The sequence below is a fragment of the Bombyx mandarina genome, chromosome 03 (assembly GCF_030267445.1).
Source record: "Bombyx mandarina strain Sakado chromosome 03, ASM3026744v2".
In the NCBI taxonomy this organism is placed as follows: Eukaryota; Metazoa; Arthropoda; class Insecta; order Lepidoptera; family Bombycidae; genus Bombyx; species Bombyx mandarina.
In genome coordinates, this window is record NC_143210.1 from 6,168,251 (window position 1) to 6,189,814 (window position 21,564).

General features: G+C 36.2%; 1 protein-coding gene and 1 long non-coding RNA gene across 2 annotated transcripts in view; one reads left to right on the top strand and one right to left on the bottom strand.

Annotated features, from left to right (window-relative positions):
- The window catches only part of LOC149503272 (uncharacterized), a 394,089-nt gene that overhangs the window by 267,240 nt on the left and 105,285 nt on the right, over positions 1-21,564 (bottom strand). The window lies entirely within an intron of this gene.
- The window catches only part of LOC114250692 (long-chain-fatty-acid--CoA ligase 5), a 73,656-nt gene that overhangs the window by 3,713 nt on the left and 48,379 nt on the right, over positions 1-21,564 (top strand). The window contains exon 2 of the mRNA XM_028184683.2: positions 1,694-1,746. Coding sequence (XP_028040484.2) covers positions 1,734-1,746 — 13 coding nt within the window. The 5' untranslated portion in view covers positions 1,694-1,733. The remainder of the gene's footprint in view (positions 1-1,693; positions 1,747-21,564) is intronic.

A 21,564-nucleotide genomic window follows, 5' to 3' on the forward strand; every position in this document is an offset into this window, starting at 1 on the left:
GAGGGTATTTAAGAAATCAATGCATTTTATAATGTATATTATATAATTTTATAATGTATATTATCGAATTTATTACAAACTATTAATGTAGCAACTGGACGCTTTTAGGTACCCCAAGCACCGGTCATCGTTCTCGTCGAACCCGTCGCTTGCGACGAAGGGCTCAGCGATTAATTAAACCCGCAGATACAGCCCACTGAGTTTCTCGCCGGATCTTCTCAGTGGGTCACGTTTCCGATCCGGTGGTAGGTTCTGCAAAGCAAGGCTCTTGCTAGGGTTCGTGTTAGCAACATCGTCAGGTTTGAGCTCTGCGAGCTTCACCCAATAGTTCGATGAATCTAGAATAACCTCTCGATGTTAGTAGAAAAGGTAGGAAAAAAGCAACATTTGAGTATGACTCAAAAGAGTAGTGATAGTAAGAGTAATGATTTTGGTAAAAACTAATTAATTATCTGGCAGTATAATCTATAATCCATACTAATATATAAGTCTTCAGTGGTTTTTACGGATGTTCCGTTATAACTACTGAACCATACATCCGATTGACTTGAAACTTGGTATCCATGTTGAAAATACATGAACTTAATGGATAGACTATTAAATATATGAGTGTTGGACTCTCTACACCAGTTGTGGGGGTGTTAATGATGAGAATCTTTGTGGAGGTGAGGAATAATAATGTTAATTTTAAATGCCCAGCAAAGCGGACGGGTACAGCTAGTTTTTGTACATAATTCGAAATTCTATAACGTATTAAAAAAACAGACATTATTCAAACAAATAAAACACTGCCAAAATGTATCGTTTAGGCTTGGATCATTTTCGGCGTCACGGCCTTTCGGTAATTAGACTATTGGATACAAAATCGCGTGCAGTGACACAGCCCGAACACGTCTTATTACTTTACCTTTTGGATTTCAAAGGGTGAACCTAGCTTCCAGTGCCATTATTACGCTACTTCGCTTTGCTAGAGTTTTCTTTCAGTCTCGTGACCAATGCTCATTTTGTATTAATCGAATTAAGATCAAACATATAATCTCGATTAAAAAAAAATAGGTCGCTCGCTGCATATACATATATTTTACCGATAGTATCTTTTAATACAATCAGCCCATTTTTTAAAAGTAACCTTGATTGATATTAGTACTGGTTTTTAAACGGCACTTATTTTTTAAAGAAAGCAAACGAAAATGGTGAAATAAGTAAAAAGTTTAAGTATTAAGGTTTTTTTACAATAAAACCTTATGTCCAATAAAAGCTTACTGGTGGGAGGACCTCATGTGAGTCCGCGCGAGTAAGTACCACCGCCCTGCCTATTTCTGCCGTGAAGCAGTAACGCGTTTCGGTTTGAAGGGCGCGGCAGCCGTTATAACTATACTTGAGACCTTAGAACTTATATCTCAAGATGGGTGGCGCATTTACTTTGTAGATGTCTATGGGCTCCAACACCAGGTGGGCTGTGAGTTCGTCTACCCATCTAAGCAATAAAAAAAAATTACCTTTTTTTTATAATAAAATCTTATGTCCATCAAAACGTGAAATAATTACGACATTATATTCCGAACGAGAAATAATTATTTGAAGTCATTACAATACGAGCGGTCACTAGTCAAACAATGTTATCTAACTCACAACGTACGGAGGAACATTTTAACAATAAAAATCAAAGTTCATAGATGTGTTTCTGTTGTAGGTTTTAAATCAGTTTATTTTGGCGTGGAATATCGACGAACATGATGTCTAAACGTGAGTATTAATTATATTTTTTAAATTAAACTTTTAATCAGCTTTAGAATAAGGAATTGTGCTCTTAATTTTTTGCTTTCAATATACATTTACGCTACCCTACAAATATTAGACGGTAAAATAGAAATGACTGAGCAAATGTAATTAATAGGGTCATAGTCTGATTTACTAATACCGTGGCATATTACTAACACAGCACGAATTCTGCTATCCACCTCAAGATATCAAGGCTTTATACTCTATTCCAATTACGAAGTCCCTTTTAATACTTCTTAGAACGTAACTCTTCACGCTTCACATCATTTGAAATAATAATCATTTTTTGTTCATTGTTGTAAACATCATTTAAAAAATACACAATCAATCTAATCATTATACAATTAATTCACACACACACACACAATAATATAATAATAACATCTGTCAAATTGAATTGGAATAGAGTATAGTAATTGTATTGTAGAAGAACTGATCTACCTACCATTCAAACTGGAAGTCATAGGTTGCTGCGGGGCAGAATAACCAAGATGGTGGTAACCATTGCAGGCGCACCGCCACTACGCATTGTTATTTATTTATTGTCCGAGTTTGATTATGACTAAACGATATCATATTTGTGTATCATAGTGAATCTTGTTTGATTTACATTACAAAGATTGGTTCTTTGCATTAGTCTACCAATTACATCGATAGAGAAATAAAATAGTTAAATTATCATCTTCCACTCTGTTTTTCAACCGATTTTTTTTAAAGTAATTATTGACTAATTTTATTGTTATGAAATCATTTTTTGGTATTACGTATCTTATTCAAAATATGAATATCCTAATAGAAAATGTAATTATTGAAATTTATAATATACTAGCGACCCGCCCTCGCTTCGCTTCGGAAACTGTAATATATTATTGATTTCTCCACTATTTAATGGATGTGATTATACATATAAACCTTCCTCTTCAATCACTCTATCTATTAAAAAAAACCGCATCAAAATCCGTTGCGTAGTTTTAAGATTTAAGCATACACAGGGACAGACAGATATAGGGACAGAGAAAGCGACTTTGTTTTATACTACGTAGTCATTAATCTTTTATCCGTGGTTACGGTCGAATTTAGATCAGTCATACACTAGTATCAATAATTTGTTCCAAGAACGAATGGAAATATAATTAAAATAATGGCATATTGATCGTTGCAGTATTTATTATCTATGCACCCCGTTTGTTACAGAATTGTTGATGTGTTGTAGTTTTAGTAGTCATGGTTATTCGAAATATTGGTTCAGTAATAATTGCAATGAATTAGTTTTATGTTAGTATCATTTAGAATTTAAATGATGGAAAAGCATAGTTTTTACTTTATACGTTCTCTTTATGTACTGATAATTTACGTTATATTCAAAATATAAAGTAATTTTTTGTGATTTAACACGTTTTCTGATACTTCAAAGATTTCTGGCCGCTAATAAACAATTTGACAGTCGTCGTGGCCTAAAGGATAAGACGTCCGGTGCATTCGTATCGAGCGATGCACTGGTGTTCGAATCTCGCTGGCGGGTACCAATTTTTCTAATGAAATACGTACTCAACAAATGTTCACGATTGACTTCCACGGTGAAGGAATAACATCGTGCAATAAAAATCAAACCCGCAAAATTTTAATTTGCGTAATTATTGGTGGTAGGACCTCTTGTGAGTCCGCACGGGTAGGTACCACCGCCCCGCCTATTTCTGCCGTGAAGCAGTAATGCGTTTCGGCTTGAAGGGTGGGGCAGCCGTTGTGACTATACTGAGACCTTAGAACTATATCTCAATGTGTGTGGCGCGTTTACGTTGTAGATGTCTATGGGCTCCAGTAACCACTTAACACCAGGTGGGCTGTGAGCTCGTCCACACATTTAAGCAATAAAAAAAAAAAAAAAAAAAAAAAAAAAAAAAAAAAAAAAAAAAAAAAAAAAAAAAAAAAAAAAATTACTTTGTGTTTGACTTTTAAATTACATAGTTGTTTAAAGTAATTCGTACATTAATAAAGAAAATACGAATAATCCTATGAATTAAATTGTTGCACTTTTATTTTCAATAAGTATAGAATTTCTAGAAAAAAAAAATACATTTACTCAAATTCCTTTTTTTATTGTAAACAATTTTTGATTAAAATACATTTTGGATGTGTTACCTAATGGCAACCAATATCGTTATTATTAGGTGCTGATAGGTAAGTTCGCATATGACAAATTGACTTGTTATCGAAATAATAATAACACAAATATGGAATAGGGGAGCTTAAAAAGGTAATAAAAATGCTTATCATCGTATCAGTCATCAATAATAGTTATAATATCAGATTGCTTGTCTATGTATACTCAAGGATTTATGGTCAGATTTTGTTTTTTTTTCGCAATAGAATATATTTTGATATGATTCGATATAGATAGACAGATGAGCTTCACGGTCCATATTGTATTAGTGGTCGTTTGAGCCCATAAAAATCAGCATGCACGTCGCTACTCATTTTGAGGCATGAGGTCATGAAGTCGTCGTGGCTTAAAGGATAAGACGTCAGTTGCATTCGTGTTGAGCGATGTGTTCAAATCCCAGGCGGGTACCAAATTTTGTAATGAAATGCGTACTCAACAAATGTTCACGATTGACTTCCACACTGAAGGAATAGCATCGTGTAATAAAAATGAAAGATAAGCAATAAAAAAAAGGCAAATTCCGTTGTAGAACGGCTGTATCACCATTCAAATCAGACCCCCTGATTGCTTCTCGGAAAAAATATACAGGAACTTCGGCAGCTACCCGTACTTACAATACACCCATAATTACTAAAGTACATGAATTTACAAAAAACGGCTTGTATTTGGCAATTAGAGGGCGCTTAAAAAAAAAACTAATATAATTTTATGATTGTGGGAAGCTCGGTATTTTTTAAGTTAGTTAACACAGTGGTGCATAGTTGTTTTAAAAAAGGCGTCAATGTCAGTGATCGATTAAGATTACGATTGTACCAAATTTTTTTTAATTAAAGATTTTGGTGTTAATATAAAAATCCACTAGATTTCGGCCTACAGTCCTATGTAAATATTTAGTCAATGGAACTTAGTACATACGATTGCTAAAGATAATTGTATCGAAAACCTGTCATCACAGTGAGTAGTCTGTTGTCGGAACCAGTGACCGAATGAAATAAATTTTTCAAAAAAACCGGCACGCACGTAATTGACAGGATGGGTAGGTACCACGATGGGCTTGTCACTTGTCCTACCCTAAATATATTTTATCGATTTAACATTAAAAAAATACAACAGACAATTTATTATCATTAAGACTTCTAAACTCTTTCGAAATATGTATTTCAATACACCGAAAAAGCTTAGATAATATCAACGTTCTAATGGTAATTTTTAATTTACTCTTAATAATGGTAAATTAGTAGTAGTAGTATTGTTAGTAATTTTAATTTACTATTAAAAATTTCAATAAATTTTTAAGTGATCATAGTGTAAAGACAAACTTCTGTATCTTAACTAAAGTATTTATTTAAAGTCGGTAGTATAGTGTTCAGTATTATAATAAATAAATAAATAAATTCACATTGTTTACTTGAGAGGGTTCTCAAACTTTTAAACAACTTTAAACTTTTTCTTTTATTGTTTTTGTTTATATTTGTATAATTTAACACATTTTTGTAGACTACTTTTTATTACGAGCTCAGCGTTGTATAACAACAACATTGTAGATCACCACTTTGATAATATCGCTTTGAGATTACCTCTTGAGGTAATGATTTCTTTTTTACCACATCACGTCACATTATGAGGTGCATAAGTGTGCATTTGTTTGAGGGTAAAACCGTTGATAGTTCGAACAAGGGTTGCAGTGAAATCGATAAATATATGAGGGCGATGCGAAGAAGCTTAGGGTCGATGCGGAAAACGAACGATTTATTTTAAGGAGGGGCTCGTCTCGATTTATTGTTCATCCGTAAATGAGTCGACTTAGTACGTTATTCAATTACATAATATAATACATACATTTACAAACCGATAAAGGTAAATAAATACATAATATTATTATATTACGTGTGATATATTATTACTCATAAATAATATGTTGTTATATGGTTAAATGTGTTACTCTAATTAACTTAAAGATTTATTCTGTTCTTGTTAGTACTTCAGGGCCCATTATTAACGTAGCATCGCCAGTTTAGGTAATATTCAGATCGCAGCCACCAACTTAGGACAGTGGTTTCGGAAGTGGCGCATTGACATCAACCACACGAAAAGCACAGCCGTGCTCTTCAAAAGGGATCGCCTTCCCAACACTACTGCTACTAACTACTAACTGCATTCCCGTTAAAATCTTTGGCCAGCCCATACAGTGGGCTTCGAAGGCTAAGTACTTTGGCGTCACTGAGGGATGATATTCGGGCTCCACATTAAGTCAGTACGAGACGGCTCCGCGTTCCTACTCGATCGGCTTTACCACATGATCTGTAAGCGAAGTAAATTGTCCCTTCATAACAAAGTGACACTCTACAAAACTTGCATACGTTCTGTCATGACCTATACAAGTGTAGTGTTCACTCATGCGGCCTGTACACACATTAACTCTCTCCAGGTTATCCAATCCCGTTTTTGCAGGATAGCCGTCGGACCATGGTATGTGAGGAATGTAGATCTTCACGACGACCTAAATCTCGTACCGATACGCAAGGAAGCGTCAAAACGCTACTTCGACAAAGCGGTGAGACACGAAAACCCTCATATCGTGGCCGCCGCTAATTACTTATCCGACCGCAACGGGGCAACGCAAAGCCGCCATCGCCCGAAATATGTCTTGTCGGATCCCCTGGATATACACTCTTGATGCTTTTAGGACCGATAACAGTCCTCGTCAAACTCGTCGATTATGACGAAGACTTCGACAAGCGAAGTAACCCATAGACACAGCCCATTTAGTTTCTCGCTGGATCTTCTCAGTGGGTCGCGATTCCGATCTAGCGGTAGATTCTGCGAAGCACTGCTTTTGCTAGGGCTGGTGTTAGCAAATTCTCTCAGGTTGAACCCGTGAGCTCACGTACTCTAGGCTACCAGCGAATAGTTATGAAAAATAGGTGATATGAAATGGCTAACAATATCCAAAAATCATCTATGATTCTTATTAAATTTTATGCCGAACCAGGCAAAACGTAAATAGTTGCAGTGACGTATTTGTATTAAGTATTCCTCGATAGAAAGTGGCATTCGACAACCTAATTCCAGGGGCACAGCTGCATCCCGATTTACCGTAAAGTAATTTAGTTGGTTCTTTAATAAAATTGTTCTCAAAAGTAACTCAATTTCCTCATCGCTATAGGTAGACTACGTCCGATAAATTGAATATTTAATATTTTTTAAATTGTGATTTCTGCGAACAGACTAACCGATGGTTTTTAAAAGCTTTTTTTTTTCTCATTCCTTGATTTGCTTGTTTAACGTTTTAAAACCGTCATAATATAAACACAAAACTCGTTTAACGTTTGTGTCAAACAGAATAATAAGTGGGTTTTTATTAAAAGTACAATCTAGATAAAATTCCGTTCAAGATTTATCTCAACCACTACCTTATATTTAGACTTAAGTTGCCTACATACGTAGGTGATGTTTGTTTTCGTGATTGTCCGAAAGAGATTGTGGGTCGTTGCACTTTGTGCAATTACAGTGAGAGCGCATCGGCTCTTGCTTACTCGAGGTTTGTGTGTCACACGAACCGGACTTGCGGCCACTGGGTTTAGTTAACTAAGCTTTTGAAACTATTTTAGATATAGACACGACATATTGTAAATATGGGGTCATTTTGATTACGGAGATGTGTAACCGAGCTCAGTCGACTTGGTGTTGAAAGGTCTCCATCTCCTCTTTGCGTCGATAATCCTCAATACTGGTGGTGGGACCTCTTGTGAGTCCGCACGGGTAGGTACCACCACCCCGCTAATTTCTGCCGTGAAGCAGTAATGCGCTTCGGTTTGAGGGGTGAGGTAGCCGTTGTAATTATACTGAGACCTTAGAACTTATATCTCAAGGTGTGTGGCGCATTTACGTTGTAGATGTCTATGGGCTCCAGTAACCACTTAACACCAGGTGAGCTGTGAGCTCGACCACACATCTAAGCAATAAAAAAAAAACTGAAGGTCGTGGCTTCTCCGAACAAATATCTCTTGTAATATTTTGGGCCAGCTCAGTCTATCCACAGCTGCGTGAATGACATCGCAGACTGGCTGAGGTTGGACTGGTTGAGATGCTATCGGAGCCCATAGTATGAAAGTGGATATTTAGGCCACAAGTCGGAAAGCACGACCACTTGGCGGCTGATATAGGTGAGATGGTGGTAGCTGACCGTGCGGGGGCCTACTGTATGTTTTACAACCAAGAAATCCTGGTCGGCGATTGCAAAAAACTGATAAAACACACAGAGAACGCTGCAGCCGATTCTCCGTTGAATCCTTTAATTGCCTTTGACTACACCCACGGAAAGAAAGATGCTGGTGCTGCCAAGGCCTACGTAACTTGAATCGCAAACGTAACTTTTATGATCGTATTAAATGAGACATTACAGAGATAATGCTTCTTGGGAAAAATGTGACAATTTATGGTGCTGTGACTGACGATCGGTGGGGCACAAAATTACTGGAGTGGAGACCTCGTACTGGAAGTCGTAATCGATGACCTGGTCAAAGTGGTTGGTAGGGACTGGATGCGATAGGCAAGAGGCAGAAGAGAATGGGGTGCATTCGAAGAGACCTACACTCAGCATTGGGTGGACACGGATTGAAGAAGAGAGAGAAAAGTGCTGTTATGAGTGTAGGATCATCTCGTGTTGCACAGAACCGACACTTACTGTTCTTGTTATCGGTTTGCTTGACGATTCCCTCACAAGCTAGTCGGCATGTTAATAAATAGAGATTCATTGAATTTCTGTTTTATATTTTCACAGAACACAGACAGAAGAAACACAGAAGTGAATTACAAATAGGGTTGGTGCCCTTAGGTTTTAGGAGTTGATGCGTTTGCACCCAGTTTATACGACTTAAATTTTTTTTTTTACTAGAATTGTTTTTCTTATTTCGCACGAGATTTGGGGTTACCATATTGGTCGGATTTCACTAATTGCATGATTTTAATTGTCTTGAGTTCGGACGCATTTGCCGTGTTTCTCAGATAACTTTAATGAGGTATATTGGAAAGTACATTGAAATGATGTGAAACACATATTTCGCGGCCGACATCAAAAGTTATGAAGTAGCTATAAAATTTCAAAATGTACTATTTAAGTCCACTTTGCACTGTAAAATGTACGATCGTGTAAATTGGTTTGTAAAGTGTGCATGATTATTTTAGTGTCGTTTATTATTGAATTTTTTTTTATTGCTTAGATGGGTGGACGAGCTCACAGCTCACCTGGTGTTAAGTGGTTACTGGAGCCCATGGACATCTACAACGTAAATGCGCTACCCACCTTGAGATATAAGTTCTAAAGATCTCAGTATAGTTACAACGACTGCCCCACCCTTCAAACCGAAACGCACTACTGCTTCACGGCAGAAATAGGTAGGGCGGTGGTACCTACCCGCGCGGACTCACAAGAAGTCCTACCACCAGTAATAATGCGAACCAAAAAAAATATATTATGGATAATCAGCTAAATTTACAAGCTTTAAATATAGTAATATAATTAGGCTGTTTATTTTAAGAATACTTTGAATTGGCGGTTATTGATATATTGATTTATTTTTCATATGTTTCTATGATGACCGCGAATCCATTTAAAAACATGCAAATTAATAATAGGAAGAAAAAAAACTATAAAATAGCAACCTACGCGTTATTTTGATGAACTTAATTGAACTTTTTTCTTTTTAAATGTCCTGCGAACTCTCAATCAAAGTTAAGATTTGGAAATTGTATGATAATGATAAGACTATTCTAATTTTGGTTAATTTTTACTCGTATTTTGTATGGTAATAAAGCATTCGCTAAAATCTCTTTGCTATTAAATTTATAGGAGAATAATTTAAACTCGTATCTCTGACACATCGAAGCCTCTTCTTAGTAGTAAGCTAAAATGGTGAGATGCAGAGTTCATTGAACCAAACCGTACGGTCCTGCTTCACAACCAAATATTATTGGATAGATAACTGTATAGATTTTTTTATTGCCAACGTAACTAGGTTACGTATCTGAGTCGTGATCAAATGTTTTTTATCTAATTTTAATATGAATCTAGCTTCCGCACATGATTTGGTGGATTTGCTTAGCTTTTTACTAGCTTACGAATAAGCTATAAAAGATGGTTGGAATCGGAGAGAGAATCACGGCAGGAACAAAGATAGGAGACAAAAAAAAATCGACTCCAATTAAATATGAGATTAATCATCAATGTGTAGTTGAAGTCATATCGAATATGCATTATGAAGCATAATTGAAAAAGTACTGGTCAAATCTTGGATAAAATTTAAATAGGACCACATAAGTAGCAGTAGGTATCTGAATACGCTGTTTTTGGATTAAAAATGCTATATAATTATCTTTCAAGCATCATCTCAGATTGCTCGTTCAACATGTACATTAATAATATCCTTCCACTGAATCTATCTAGTTCAAAATTTTTGTGTTCGTAAAAATTTAACCATCAGGTCAAAGTTCCAATTTTATCGGAATAACAGTTGTCTCACCCTCTAAACCAGAGACTCCCAATCTTATTTTGTCTCCTGTCCACTTTGAGAGTAAATTATTTTTTAGCGCCCCCATTTTTTCACCTACCTAAAAACGACTATAGTGAAAGCTCAGTTGGTATTTAAAAGTCCTAAGCCTCTACACAACGCCCCCATATTTTTTTTGAGTCTTTTACCGCCTCCCTTTAGGCCTGTAGCACCCACAAGGGCCGCTTTGGGAAAGGCTGCTCTAAACCAACACATGGCTGCTTCACGGCAGGATTAGGCAATCGTTTGTTGGGTGCGTGCTAATAATGCGGCGTACTACATGTAACAGTAAAGTCAAAATACTATTTGCTAATTTTTTTATTTACAATGTGGTAACCCTCTCTAATGTTAACAGTTATAAAGCTCGCATCCGTTTGAAATCGAAGTTAATTTTATTGCAAATTGTAATTACAAGTTATTACTTGACTTTAATGATGGATTATTTAGTTGAAGATTGGTTTGTATTTGAAATTTCAATCATTGATATGTATGTATATATGTGCTTTTTATGAGTATGTACAGCTTGTTGCCGTGCTGTCAAATAAATTATTTAAATGCGTATTATTATATTTAAATATAAAAGTTTGTGTAAATAAATGTATGTTCCGATGATTTCGATGATATTTTCAGGAAGACTGTGCTAAGACTATTAACTATACTGAAACCTTAGAACTTGTATCTCAAGGTGGGTGGCGCATTGACGTGGTAGATGTCTATGGGCTACAATAGCCTCATAAGCCCAGGTGGGCTGTGAGCTCGTCAACCCATCTAAGCAATAAAAAAAAAGGTTTTCACATTACGCCTAATGAATGATGATGAAACAAAAGCCCAATAAAACGTATCTGGTTGACTAGTTCATTTAATAAGCGTTGCCGTAGAAATTCGCGTTTAACTGTTAATTTATGTGTTTACAGAGCTAAACATAGGTACCTATAGATGTTTTAAATTATCTCAAGAATCTAATGTGTGTGCAATGAAGTAACAGTTGACAATGTCATTTCGGATCCTGCCGATCCACCAACGGTGCTTTTAGGTACCTCAAGCACCGGTCATTGTTCTCGTCGAAACCGTCGCTTGCGATGAAGGGCTCGACGAGTAAATCAACCCTTAAACACAGCCCACTGAGTTTCTCGCTGAATCTTCTTAGTGGGTCGCGTTTCCGATCCGGTGGTAGATTCTGCGAAGCACGGCTCTTGCTAGGGTTCGTGTTAGCATCGTCGTCCGGTTTGAGCCCCGTGAGCTCACCTACATGTTAGGTTGAAGCTGAAATAGCCTCTCAAGTCTATCAGCATAAGTAGGTAAAAAAAAAGTTGACAATATTACATGCGACGTGATTGTGTCCTATATTTTTGACAACATCGGAATTAGAGACGAAGGCTTTCACACGACTTGTTCGCGTTGCTAATAGATTGGGCGTTGGTACCTGCCGACGCCGCGCCCGCAATGCTTTCTGCCATCAATACTGAGACAGTTTTACCGATAATACGAACAGTACGAAATATGATATTTAATTAGATTGTTTCATAGTTCCGGAGTGAATGGTCGTAATAAGGCGTAATAAAATTTTATTAAATCATATAGGTAACGTTAATTTACAATCACGTCGTAATTAATCATCGTGGAAACTATAAAATTGTTATTGCGGGGGCAACTTGTACGGTGGATTCTGGAGATGCAATTTTTTTAAATTTCTTTTCAAATAACGTTCTGTAATTTGTTTATATACTGTAAGACAATCCCAAAAAGTTCATAATTTGTTGCTATAACCTAAAATAAATACAAAATTGTTTATGGTGTTTTTATTTTATTTTTGTGTTCTATGTGAAGTGTTATTTTTAATGTAATACGTATGTAATATCTAAAGTAAATCAAAAAAATAGAAAAATAAATAATGTATGGTATAGGTAAGCAGAGTAGTTGTCGGTTTAGTAATTAAAATATTCGTGAGCTTGTAACTAAGTTGTGTTAAGTCTGGGGTGTTCTCCCGCGTGTTAAAGATGACAGGCACCGCGCCTAAGGTGATTTTATTTAATATACATACATCGCGTCTGGTTCTCATGTGCGGTAATGCCATTAAAATGTAACGATTTTAACAAACGGTTTATAAATGCTTAATATAAAAAGATTCGGGTTAATAATGTGCTTAATTAGATATCACCAAACATTAAAGGAAATGCAACGTGAAATTTTTGGTAATTTTTTTGAAAAATATATTAAAACGGACGATCGGATAATAACGCATTTAAAGCTTACGTCTTGTAATAAAAACGATATCACTTATTCGTTCTAGAGAGACTATCACATACACCGCTTAGTTCGACAATCAAAGAACGTACAATGGTCAATAATGCTGCTTTTGTTCATTCAGCGTGATGTAGGTCAGAAGCCATCAAATAACTGCTCATGACATAAAACAACGTGCAAGTTCAATCAATACTTTGGCATCGCGTGTCCATTACACAGACTAAAAGCTTTATTAGCAGACGGGACACTTAGTTGTTAATTGATTCTTTGTGTAACGAACGCTTTCAAGTTTCATTAAATGATTTTATTTATCATCTTTATTTGCATTTTTGGAAATGTATAATATATTTAATTAAGGAACAAAAATGTTTTTTTATGAATATTTTTTAGTTCCTTTATATTATCAACGTTCTGTTATAATTTAAAGTAAGTTTTGTTTTTAACTTTTTTTAAAATCATGCATGACAAGACGCTTTACGTCTTTTGTTAAAATGTTTTTCTTTTTTACCTACCTGATTAATTGCTAGAAGCCTCGAGGGTCTATTCTGAATTCGTCGTATTTGATGGGCGAGCTTATGGGGCCAAGTCCGATATAGGTTGCAACATATATAATACACATAAATTATTTATAGATAAGCAACTCAAGCACTCAACAAAAATGTTTACGGGCGTCGGCCACTAGATGGCTTCACATCGATTAGGTTCTAATTGCACATTTAGATGGCAGTAACATATTACCTATCCTATATTTTATTTTTAATGAAGGATTTTGTTAATTTTCCGAAATCACAAATTGATAAAAAATTATTAAATTTGTCTATAAATAATAAATACTTATATGATTTATTAATTTTTTACTTTCTGTATTTAGTTAAACAATAATAAAATTTCTTAACTTTAACATTTATGTTTAGGGGCATCCAATACAAGATGTCGCTAGTTTCCATACAAAAAAATGTTTTGTCTTAAAGTATCGCAGTTTCAGCGCCCTGGGTTGCAAATTACTAGCCCTAGCTTGGAAGTGCTTCTCTGAATCTACCATTGGATCGGAATCGTATGTTGAATTCGGAAAGTTTTCCATTCAACCTTATCTAGTGTGCCTATGATGTAGGGTATCGTCGAAAAGGATCACGCTTCAAAACTACGATAGCGATAATTTTTGGTATAAAACAGTACATACTCAATGGTAATAGATTGATTTAAGCAGAAGAAGAATATAAGTGCTCACGATTTGTTTCAATTTTCCTCGTGAGCTGTGCCCAGTCTTCGAAATCCTAAATCAATGACGGAGCGTAGGCGCAGCTGGCTTCATCTGCTGTTGTACCGTTAGTCGACACAGTAACCCCAAACAGGAGATTAATATAACCTGAGTGTACAACTCGCACGAGACAGATGCAGGAGGGCACGAATTCAAATGTCATACTATGCGTTAAATTAATAATTATTTTACCCAAGTTAAAAAAATGTAGTTCCTTATTTGATTTATTTAATCCTAATACCTATGAAATATTGATGATATTTATGTTTACGATTCAAACTGTTACACAAAGCAATATGTGAAATAGTTTTATGTACGGGAATGAAGGAAAACATTTGCAATTGTGTTCATATTTCATGCGTTTTTTTATTTGAATATTAACAGCGTTAATAATCGGGAACCGAAGTTAGAACTTTTTCTATAAGTTTATTATTATATTTTTTTAAACACTTGGAAATATAATAATTTTATAGGTTAGTAAAACATACATAGTATTTTTTGTTTGATATATTCTTATACATGTATTATCGTATATTTATTAAATCGTGCTTTTAATTGCTTCTGTATCTATAATATCTTTCTATGTGGACCTGTAAAGCTTTAAGCACGACCGGTTGCCGAGGTCGATGACCCGGCAACCTACTGCCTCACCCTGAGCTTAGTTGGGAAACTATTGACAGGATAAAAGGGCAGCCATGGGTCGTTTGATTAAATTAAGCCATCATTGAAATAGTATCTTACAAAAGCTCTAAAATAAACGTGTATTGTGTTTGATTTAAGACTGCGAATATATATTTTCGAAACCGTTATATCTATATATATAAAAATGAATTGCTGTTCGTTAGTCTCGCTAAAACTCGAGAACGGCTGTACCGATTTGGCAAATTTTTGTCTTGAATTATTTGTGGAAGTCCAGAGAAGGTTTAAAAGGTAGATAAATATGAAAATGCTCGGAATTAAATAAAAAAATAACAATTTTGTTTTTCCTTTGATGTGTCCCCCGTCGGACGGATTCCTTTTGTTTGTTTTAAGTTTATTTTATTATACAAAAGTTTAAGTCTTTTATTTATCGATTGAGGCATTACGAAGTCTGCCGGGTCAGCTAGTTTATTTATAAAATTTTGATAGATAAACGCTTTTCAACTTCGCTACACCTACCTTTTGCGCAACGTTTTATGTCAATTTATAAACATGACCTGAATAACGAACTATTATTATTATATGGATTATTATACTTAGTCTGGCCATAAATACTGTTACAATTAAAAATAAACAAAATATTACATTTGAATTTGGAATCTGTATTTTTTATATGATTGCTCATTGAGTTTTCTCATTTTGGCGCCAATACATTGTACAATATTTGGCGATATTAAAATGGAGTGGGGTGATAAAGAGAACCGAATCGCTGTGATTGCATTACACAAAGTAGGTATGGAGCCAAATGCAATTTTTAAAACTCTCCATAGGCTTGGTATTAGTAAAATGTTTGTGTACCGGGCTATTAATAGGTGCAATGAGACCTCCTCTGTTTGTGACAGAAAAAGATCTGGCCGTCCACATAGTGTTCGAACAAAAAAGGTGGTCAAAGCATTAAGGGAAAGAACTTATTAAATCTTATTTATCCGGAAGAATCCAAAAGGTAGACGTTAAAGGAACGAGATCTTCCGGTGTCTTACTTAATATGGGTGTTCCTCAGGGTTCCATATTGGGTCCCTTCCTATTTCTTGTATATATCAATGATTTACCTAAGTTTATTGAAACCCGTCACGAGGTCGTATTATTCGCTGATGATACATCATTATTGTTTAAAATTAAACGACATTTGGAAGATTATGACGATGTGAATGATGCTATCTCGCGCGTGGTACATTGGTTTAGTGTTAATAATCTGTTATTAAATAACAAAAAAACAAAATGTATAAAATTTACTACACCTAATGTTAGACAAGTTGACACTAATATTACTGTAAGTGGAGAGACACTGGAGCTTGTGGATTCGACAGTTTTTCTTGGTATAACAGTTGATTCTAAGCTGCAGTGGGGTCCTCACATATGCAAGTTAGCGAGTAGGCTTAGTTCTGCAGCGTTTGCGGTAAAAAAAATACGAATGTATATTAATGAAGATACGGCACGCTTGGTTTATTTTAGTTATTTTCATAGTGTTATGTCCTATGGCATTTTGCTATGGGGCAATGCTGCCGATGTCGAAACGATTTTCATCCTGCAGAAGAGGGCTATTCGTGCTATTTATAATATGCACCCGAGGGAATCCTTGAGGGACAAGTTTAAGGAAATCAAAATTCTAACTTTAGCGTCCCAATACATTTTTGAAAATTTATTGTACGTGCGTAAAAACATTGAAGAATTCCCCAGAGTCTGCGATTTGCACAATGTGAACACTAGGAACAAACATAGGCTTGCGTTGCCGGCGGCTCGAATTAAGAAAATAAGCAACTCTTTTAGGGGGCTGGGTGTACAGCTTTTCAACAAGATCCCACTAAACGTTCAACTACTACCTGTTCATAGATTTAAGAAAACTGTTAAGGAACGTTTGTGCAACAAGGCATATTATAAAGTTAAGGATTATTTACTAGATGGCACTACGTGGGAATGAGGCGCTCGCTCCTGGCCTTTCCATTTTTCATTATTATTATTATTTTTTTAGACTTGTTTTTTCTTTTATTGTGAATATTTCTATTTATTTAAAAAAAAGAATATATTTGAGAAAAAACAAAAAGAAAAAAAAGCCCGCTGAGTTTGTTTCGCCGGTTCTTCTCAGGACTGTGGCTTTTTTTGGAACCGGTGGTAGAGTTAACATTGTTATTTGTATTTTGACATTCAACAAGTGTGTCATACTGACATCTAAGTTGAAATAAATGATTTTGAATTTGAATTTGAATTTGAATTTGAATTGAATTTGAAAGAATTCGAAGAAATCCTGTCTGAAAGCAAAAGATTTTATCTCGGTAGTTGAAGATAGCACCTAGAACCATGTCGCATATTTTAAAAGATGACTTAGGACTTGCAGCCTATAAGAGACGTACTGGTAATTTCTTAACTGATAATTTAAAAGAGAATAGGGTGGTAAAATCGAAACAACTACTGAAGCGGTACGCAAAGGGAGGTCATAGAAAAATTTTGTTTACGGATGAGACATTTTTTACAATTGAGCAACATTTTAACAAACAAAATGACCGTATTTATGCTCAAAGCTCTAAGGAAGCTTCCCAATTAGTCGACAGAGTGCAAAGTGGGCACTATTCGACTTCAGTGATGGTTTGGTGGGGTTAGGCTATGAAGGAGTGACTGAGCCATACTTTTGTGAAAAAGGTATCAAAACATCGGCACAAGTGTATCAAGATACCATTCTTGAGAAGGTAGTGAAGCCTCTTAACAATACCATGTTCAATAATCAAGAATGGTCCTTCCAGCAAGACTCGGCGCCAGGTCATAAAGCTCGGTCTACGCAGTCTTGGTTGGAAACGAACGTTTTGACTTAATCAGAGCTGAAGACTGGCCGTCGTCTAGTCCCGATCTTAATCCGCTGGATTATGATTTATGGTCAGTTTTAGAGAGTACGGCTTGCTCTAAGCGCCATAATAATTTGGAGTCCCTAAAACAACCCGTACGATTGGCAGTGATAAATTTTCCCATGGAAAGAGTGCGTGCTTCTATTGATAACTGGCCTCAACGTTTAAAGGACTGTATTGCAGCCAATGGAGACCACTTTGAATAAGCTTTGTCTACTTTAAATTGTTTTATATTTATGTATTAAACTAACACACTGTAAAAGTATTAATGTTATTTGCAATAGATTTTTTTTCCCTTTGTAACAGTATTTATGGCCAGACTAAGTATATATGTTTATTCTAATGAGATGCGTCAAGTTTAAAGCTGACCAGCGCTACGCGTCAGTGAGCACGTTTCACAAAACTTAACCGTATGTAGGTAGATACGTACTAAATAATAAATGCAAGACACGATCGCGCGCTTATATTGCATAGGGGAGATTAATTAAATCGTGTATGTAATTAAAGAAACTTTCTAATGACTATTTTTCTGTTTATTATAAGCCGCAATCCTTTGACCTTTCTTTGCTTAAGCCTTGCTCAAGCAAAATTATTATTTGTGTAATTACTGGTGGTAGAACCTCTTGTGAGTCCGCGCGGCTAGGTAGGTACCATCACCCTGTCTATTTCTGCCGTGAAGCAGTAATGCGTTTCGGTTTGAAAGGTGGGGCAGCCGTTGTAGCTATAGTGACAGACCTTAGAACTCCTATCTCAAGGTGGGTGGCGGCATTTACGCTGTAGATGTCTATTGGCTCCGGTAATCACTTAACACCAAGTGGGCTTTGAGATCGTCCATCTATCTATGCAATAAAAAAAAAGAAGGTTCGTGATTTCGATTACCGCATCGATTTTATTAACTACGTATGTATTTATTTAACCACTTATACATATGTACATAAATCAGTCTCTGTGTACTTATAGTACAGGCAACCCTAGTTTGGGGCCAGGTGATCATGTGTGACTTGTCACCTGTTATTATTATTATTATTATAATAGGTATGTTTCTTACGTTTATTTGGGCACTTTTGTTGTTTTCTTAAAATTTGCTCACGGCTCACTTCCTTGTTAGTAGTTATCGGAGCCCATAGAAGTTGCAAGTCCCGCCACCCGGTTATGTGGAATAAATAGGGCCGAAGTCTCAATTGAATTGGATAGCTCCCCACTTCCCACCCTCCAAATCGGAACGCACATCTGCTTAGTGGGAGAAATAGCCAAGAGAGGTATAGGAGGTGGAGGAGAGATAGCCTTTCTCCTCCTCCTCGCGTCGTTTCCTCACTGCTGAGGGTCGTGACCATTATAATTCGACATGATTTTACTCCTTGTAATGTCCCGCCAGCGCCTCCGATCATTGGCCGCATGAAGGGCGTCGTGGAATGGGATCTCTAGTGTGGTGCGGATTTGGTCGAACCACCTTGTCGGACTGCGCCCGCGCGGTCTTTTTCCCTCGATCTTCCCTGTCACGAATAGTCTTTCTAAGCTATCCGGTGTTTTCCGAGCAATATGACCGAAGTACTCGAGTGCGCGGTGAAGACAGAGTGTGGACAGTCTAGTCTTGATCTGCAGTTGATCAGACATAGCCTTTAAAGGGTTACAATACGTCCTAACACTGTAAAATAACGTCTCAATCAACATTCGTAAAATGCGTATCAAAGAATATTTGTTGGTAGTTCGTGAGGTATGCATTACTGTGTTTTTATCTGATTGAATAGAAAATTTTTATTATTATTATTGTCGGTAATTCAGTAAAAAGCGCGAGTTTTTTGTTTATTTATTGCTTAGATAGGTGGACGAGCTCACAGCCCACCAGGTGTTAAGTGGTTACTGGAGCCCATAGACATCTACAACGTAAATGCGCTACCCACCTTTAACAAAGTGTACGTTTTCTATGCGTTTAGTCTCCAGAACTTGGACGGTTTTATCTGTAAGCTCTAATAAATTTGTATTTGAAAAGATGGGTGTACTAGTGAGGACTTTTCTCAATTCTCCTGACTGAATGCACGCCTCAAATTGCCAGTGACGCCATAAATCGTCATAAACGTTTTTACTGGTGGTAGGACCTCTTGTGAGTCCGCGCGGGTGGGTACCACCACCCTGCCTATTTCTGCCGTGAAGCAGTAATGCGTTTCGGTTTGAAGGGTGGGGCAGCCGTTGTAACTATACTTGAGACCTTAGAACTTGTATCTCAAGGTGGGTGGCGCATTTACGTTGTGGATGTCTATGGGCTCCAGTTACCACTTGACACCAGGTGGGCTGTGAGCTCATCCACCCATCTAAGCAAAAAATAAAAAAATAAAAAAAAACACTATTTGCTAGCATTCTACTCTTTGACATTTCCCCTACCATAGATTTTAGGGGTTGATAAATGCTATCTTTTTAGGTAAGTCGCTTTTTCATTTTGAATCTTGTTATTAATAAAAATAGAACTTCTATTTTCCTGTTAAGAATATATGTACCACTTGCACCGTCAATTCATAGAAATATCTAGAATGTTTCTAATTAGTTTATTGTGGCAATGAAGACAGTTGTTTCACTCTAATAACTAATCAAATCGTTTACAAAGTAGCAGAATGCCTAGCGGGAGCTCCTCAAAATGATTTCAATAATGTCATCCGTGCCAAGAATGTTTCAACTCAAAATCTAAATTATTTAATTCGATGGATATCTATTGACATTTTATGTTATTGTCACTAGATGGCGTTGTTCGTGTAGTCATTAAGCACTCATACGTAGTTAACGATAACACAACTAAACAGGTGAGAAATAATATCAATAAGTACAGTACCTACACAGCACTCCGATTTAAAATGATGGACTATTTAAAATTCAAGATGTGACGTTTCACTTCGAAGATTATTTTCATCACAAAATAATTATTAACATTAAATTTAAATCTAATCATACGAGTGCATCGAGATTTACCTTGATAGCCGTATCACATAGTTAATTTGCATTTATCCTCTTCTTAACAAGTCACCGGTCGCCACAGGAATATAGGTGCGTTAAAAAAACGATCGCACAGCCCATGAAATTGGTTATAGTCAGTGTGCTTAGTGCGAGTTTTTTAACTTTCTCAATAGCGTGAAAGTTAGCTCATATTTGTATGGAATAGGATCGTTTACCTACGTTTGCCGCTAGGGGCGCTGTTCCAACTGCATACAAAATTGGATTAACTTTTACGATATCGAGAACGTTTAAAAACTCGCACTAAGCACACAGATGATTGTCGGAAAACGAGTGTCGGAGTTACTTTAGCGTACGCGTAGCATGACGTGCGTTGCCGACTAGAAATGGCGACTGCTTTCGCATTCAGCGTGTTTGTAAGGAGCTGCATGTGCAAGTTCAAGGCTGGTCGAGACCCGCTTCCCATTACATTTGCGCAGGCACGAAATTGGGAGTTTGGTCGATTCCTAGATTTATTTAAATTTAAACGAACTTAGTTTTCTACGTTTCTATTTTATTTTTTACAAGAGGCCCGCTCCGACTCCGCTCGGGTCTTTAACAAAAATTTTAACGATATTTGACGTTGTTCTATTTTTTAAAATAAAAGAACACTTATTGCGGCATTACTATAATAGTTAGAAATATGCTGTCGCTACACTTTTTGTATATAATAATATGTTCTACATAGTCGTAGTACATTATTTTATACTATCATCAATAGTTTTCGCAGGGCACGCGATGTAAAAAATATTTTAGGTAATTTTTTTACACCTTGGGGTTACATTATTGGAGGTTTAGTAAGGATCCCTATTTTTTTTTCAAAAAAGATTATAGCCTATGTCACTCGGGAGTAGTGTAGCTTCCAAACAGTGAAAGAAATTTTCAAATCGGTTCAGTAGTTTCGGAGCCTATTCAATACAAACAAACAAACAAATCTTTCCTCTTTATAATATTAGTATAGAAGTATAGATTGCTTAGATGAGTGGACGAGCTCACAGTCCACCTGGTGTTAAATTGTTACTGGAGCCCATAGACATCTACAACGTAAATGCGCCACCC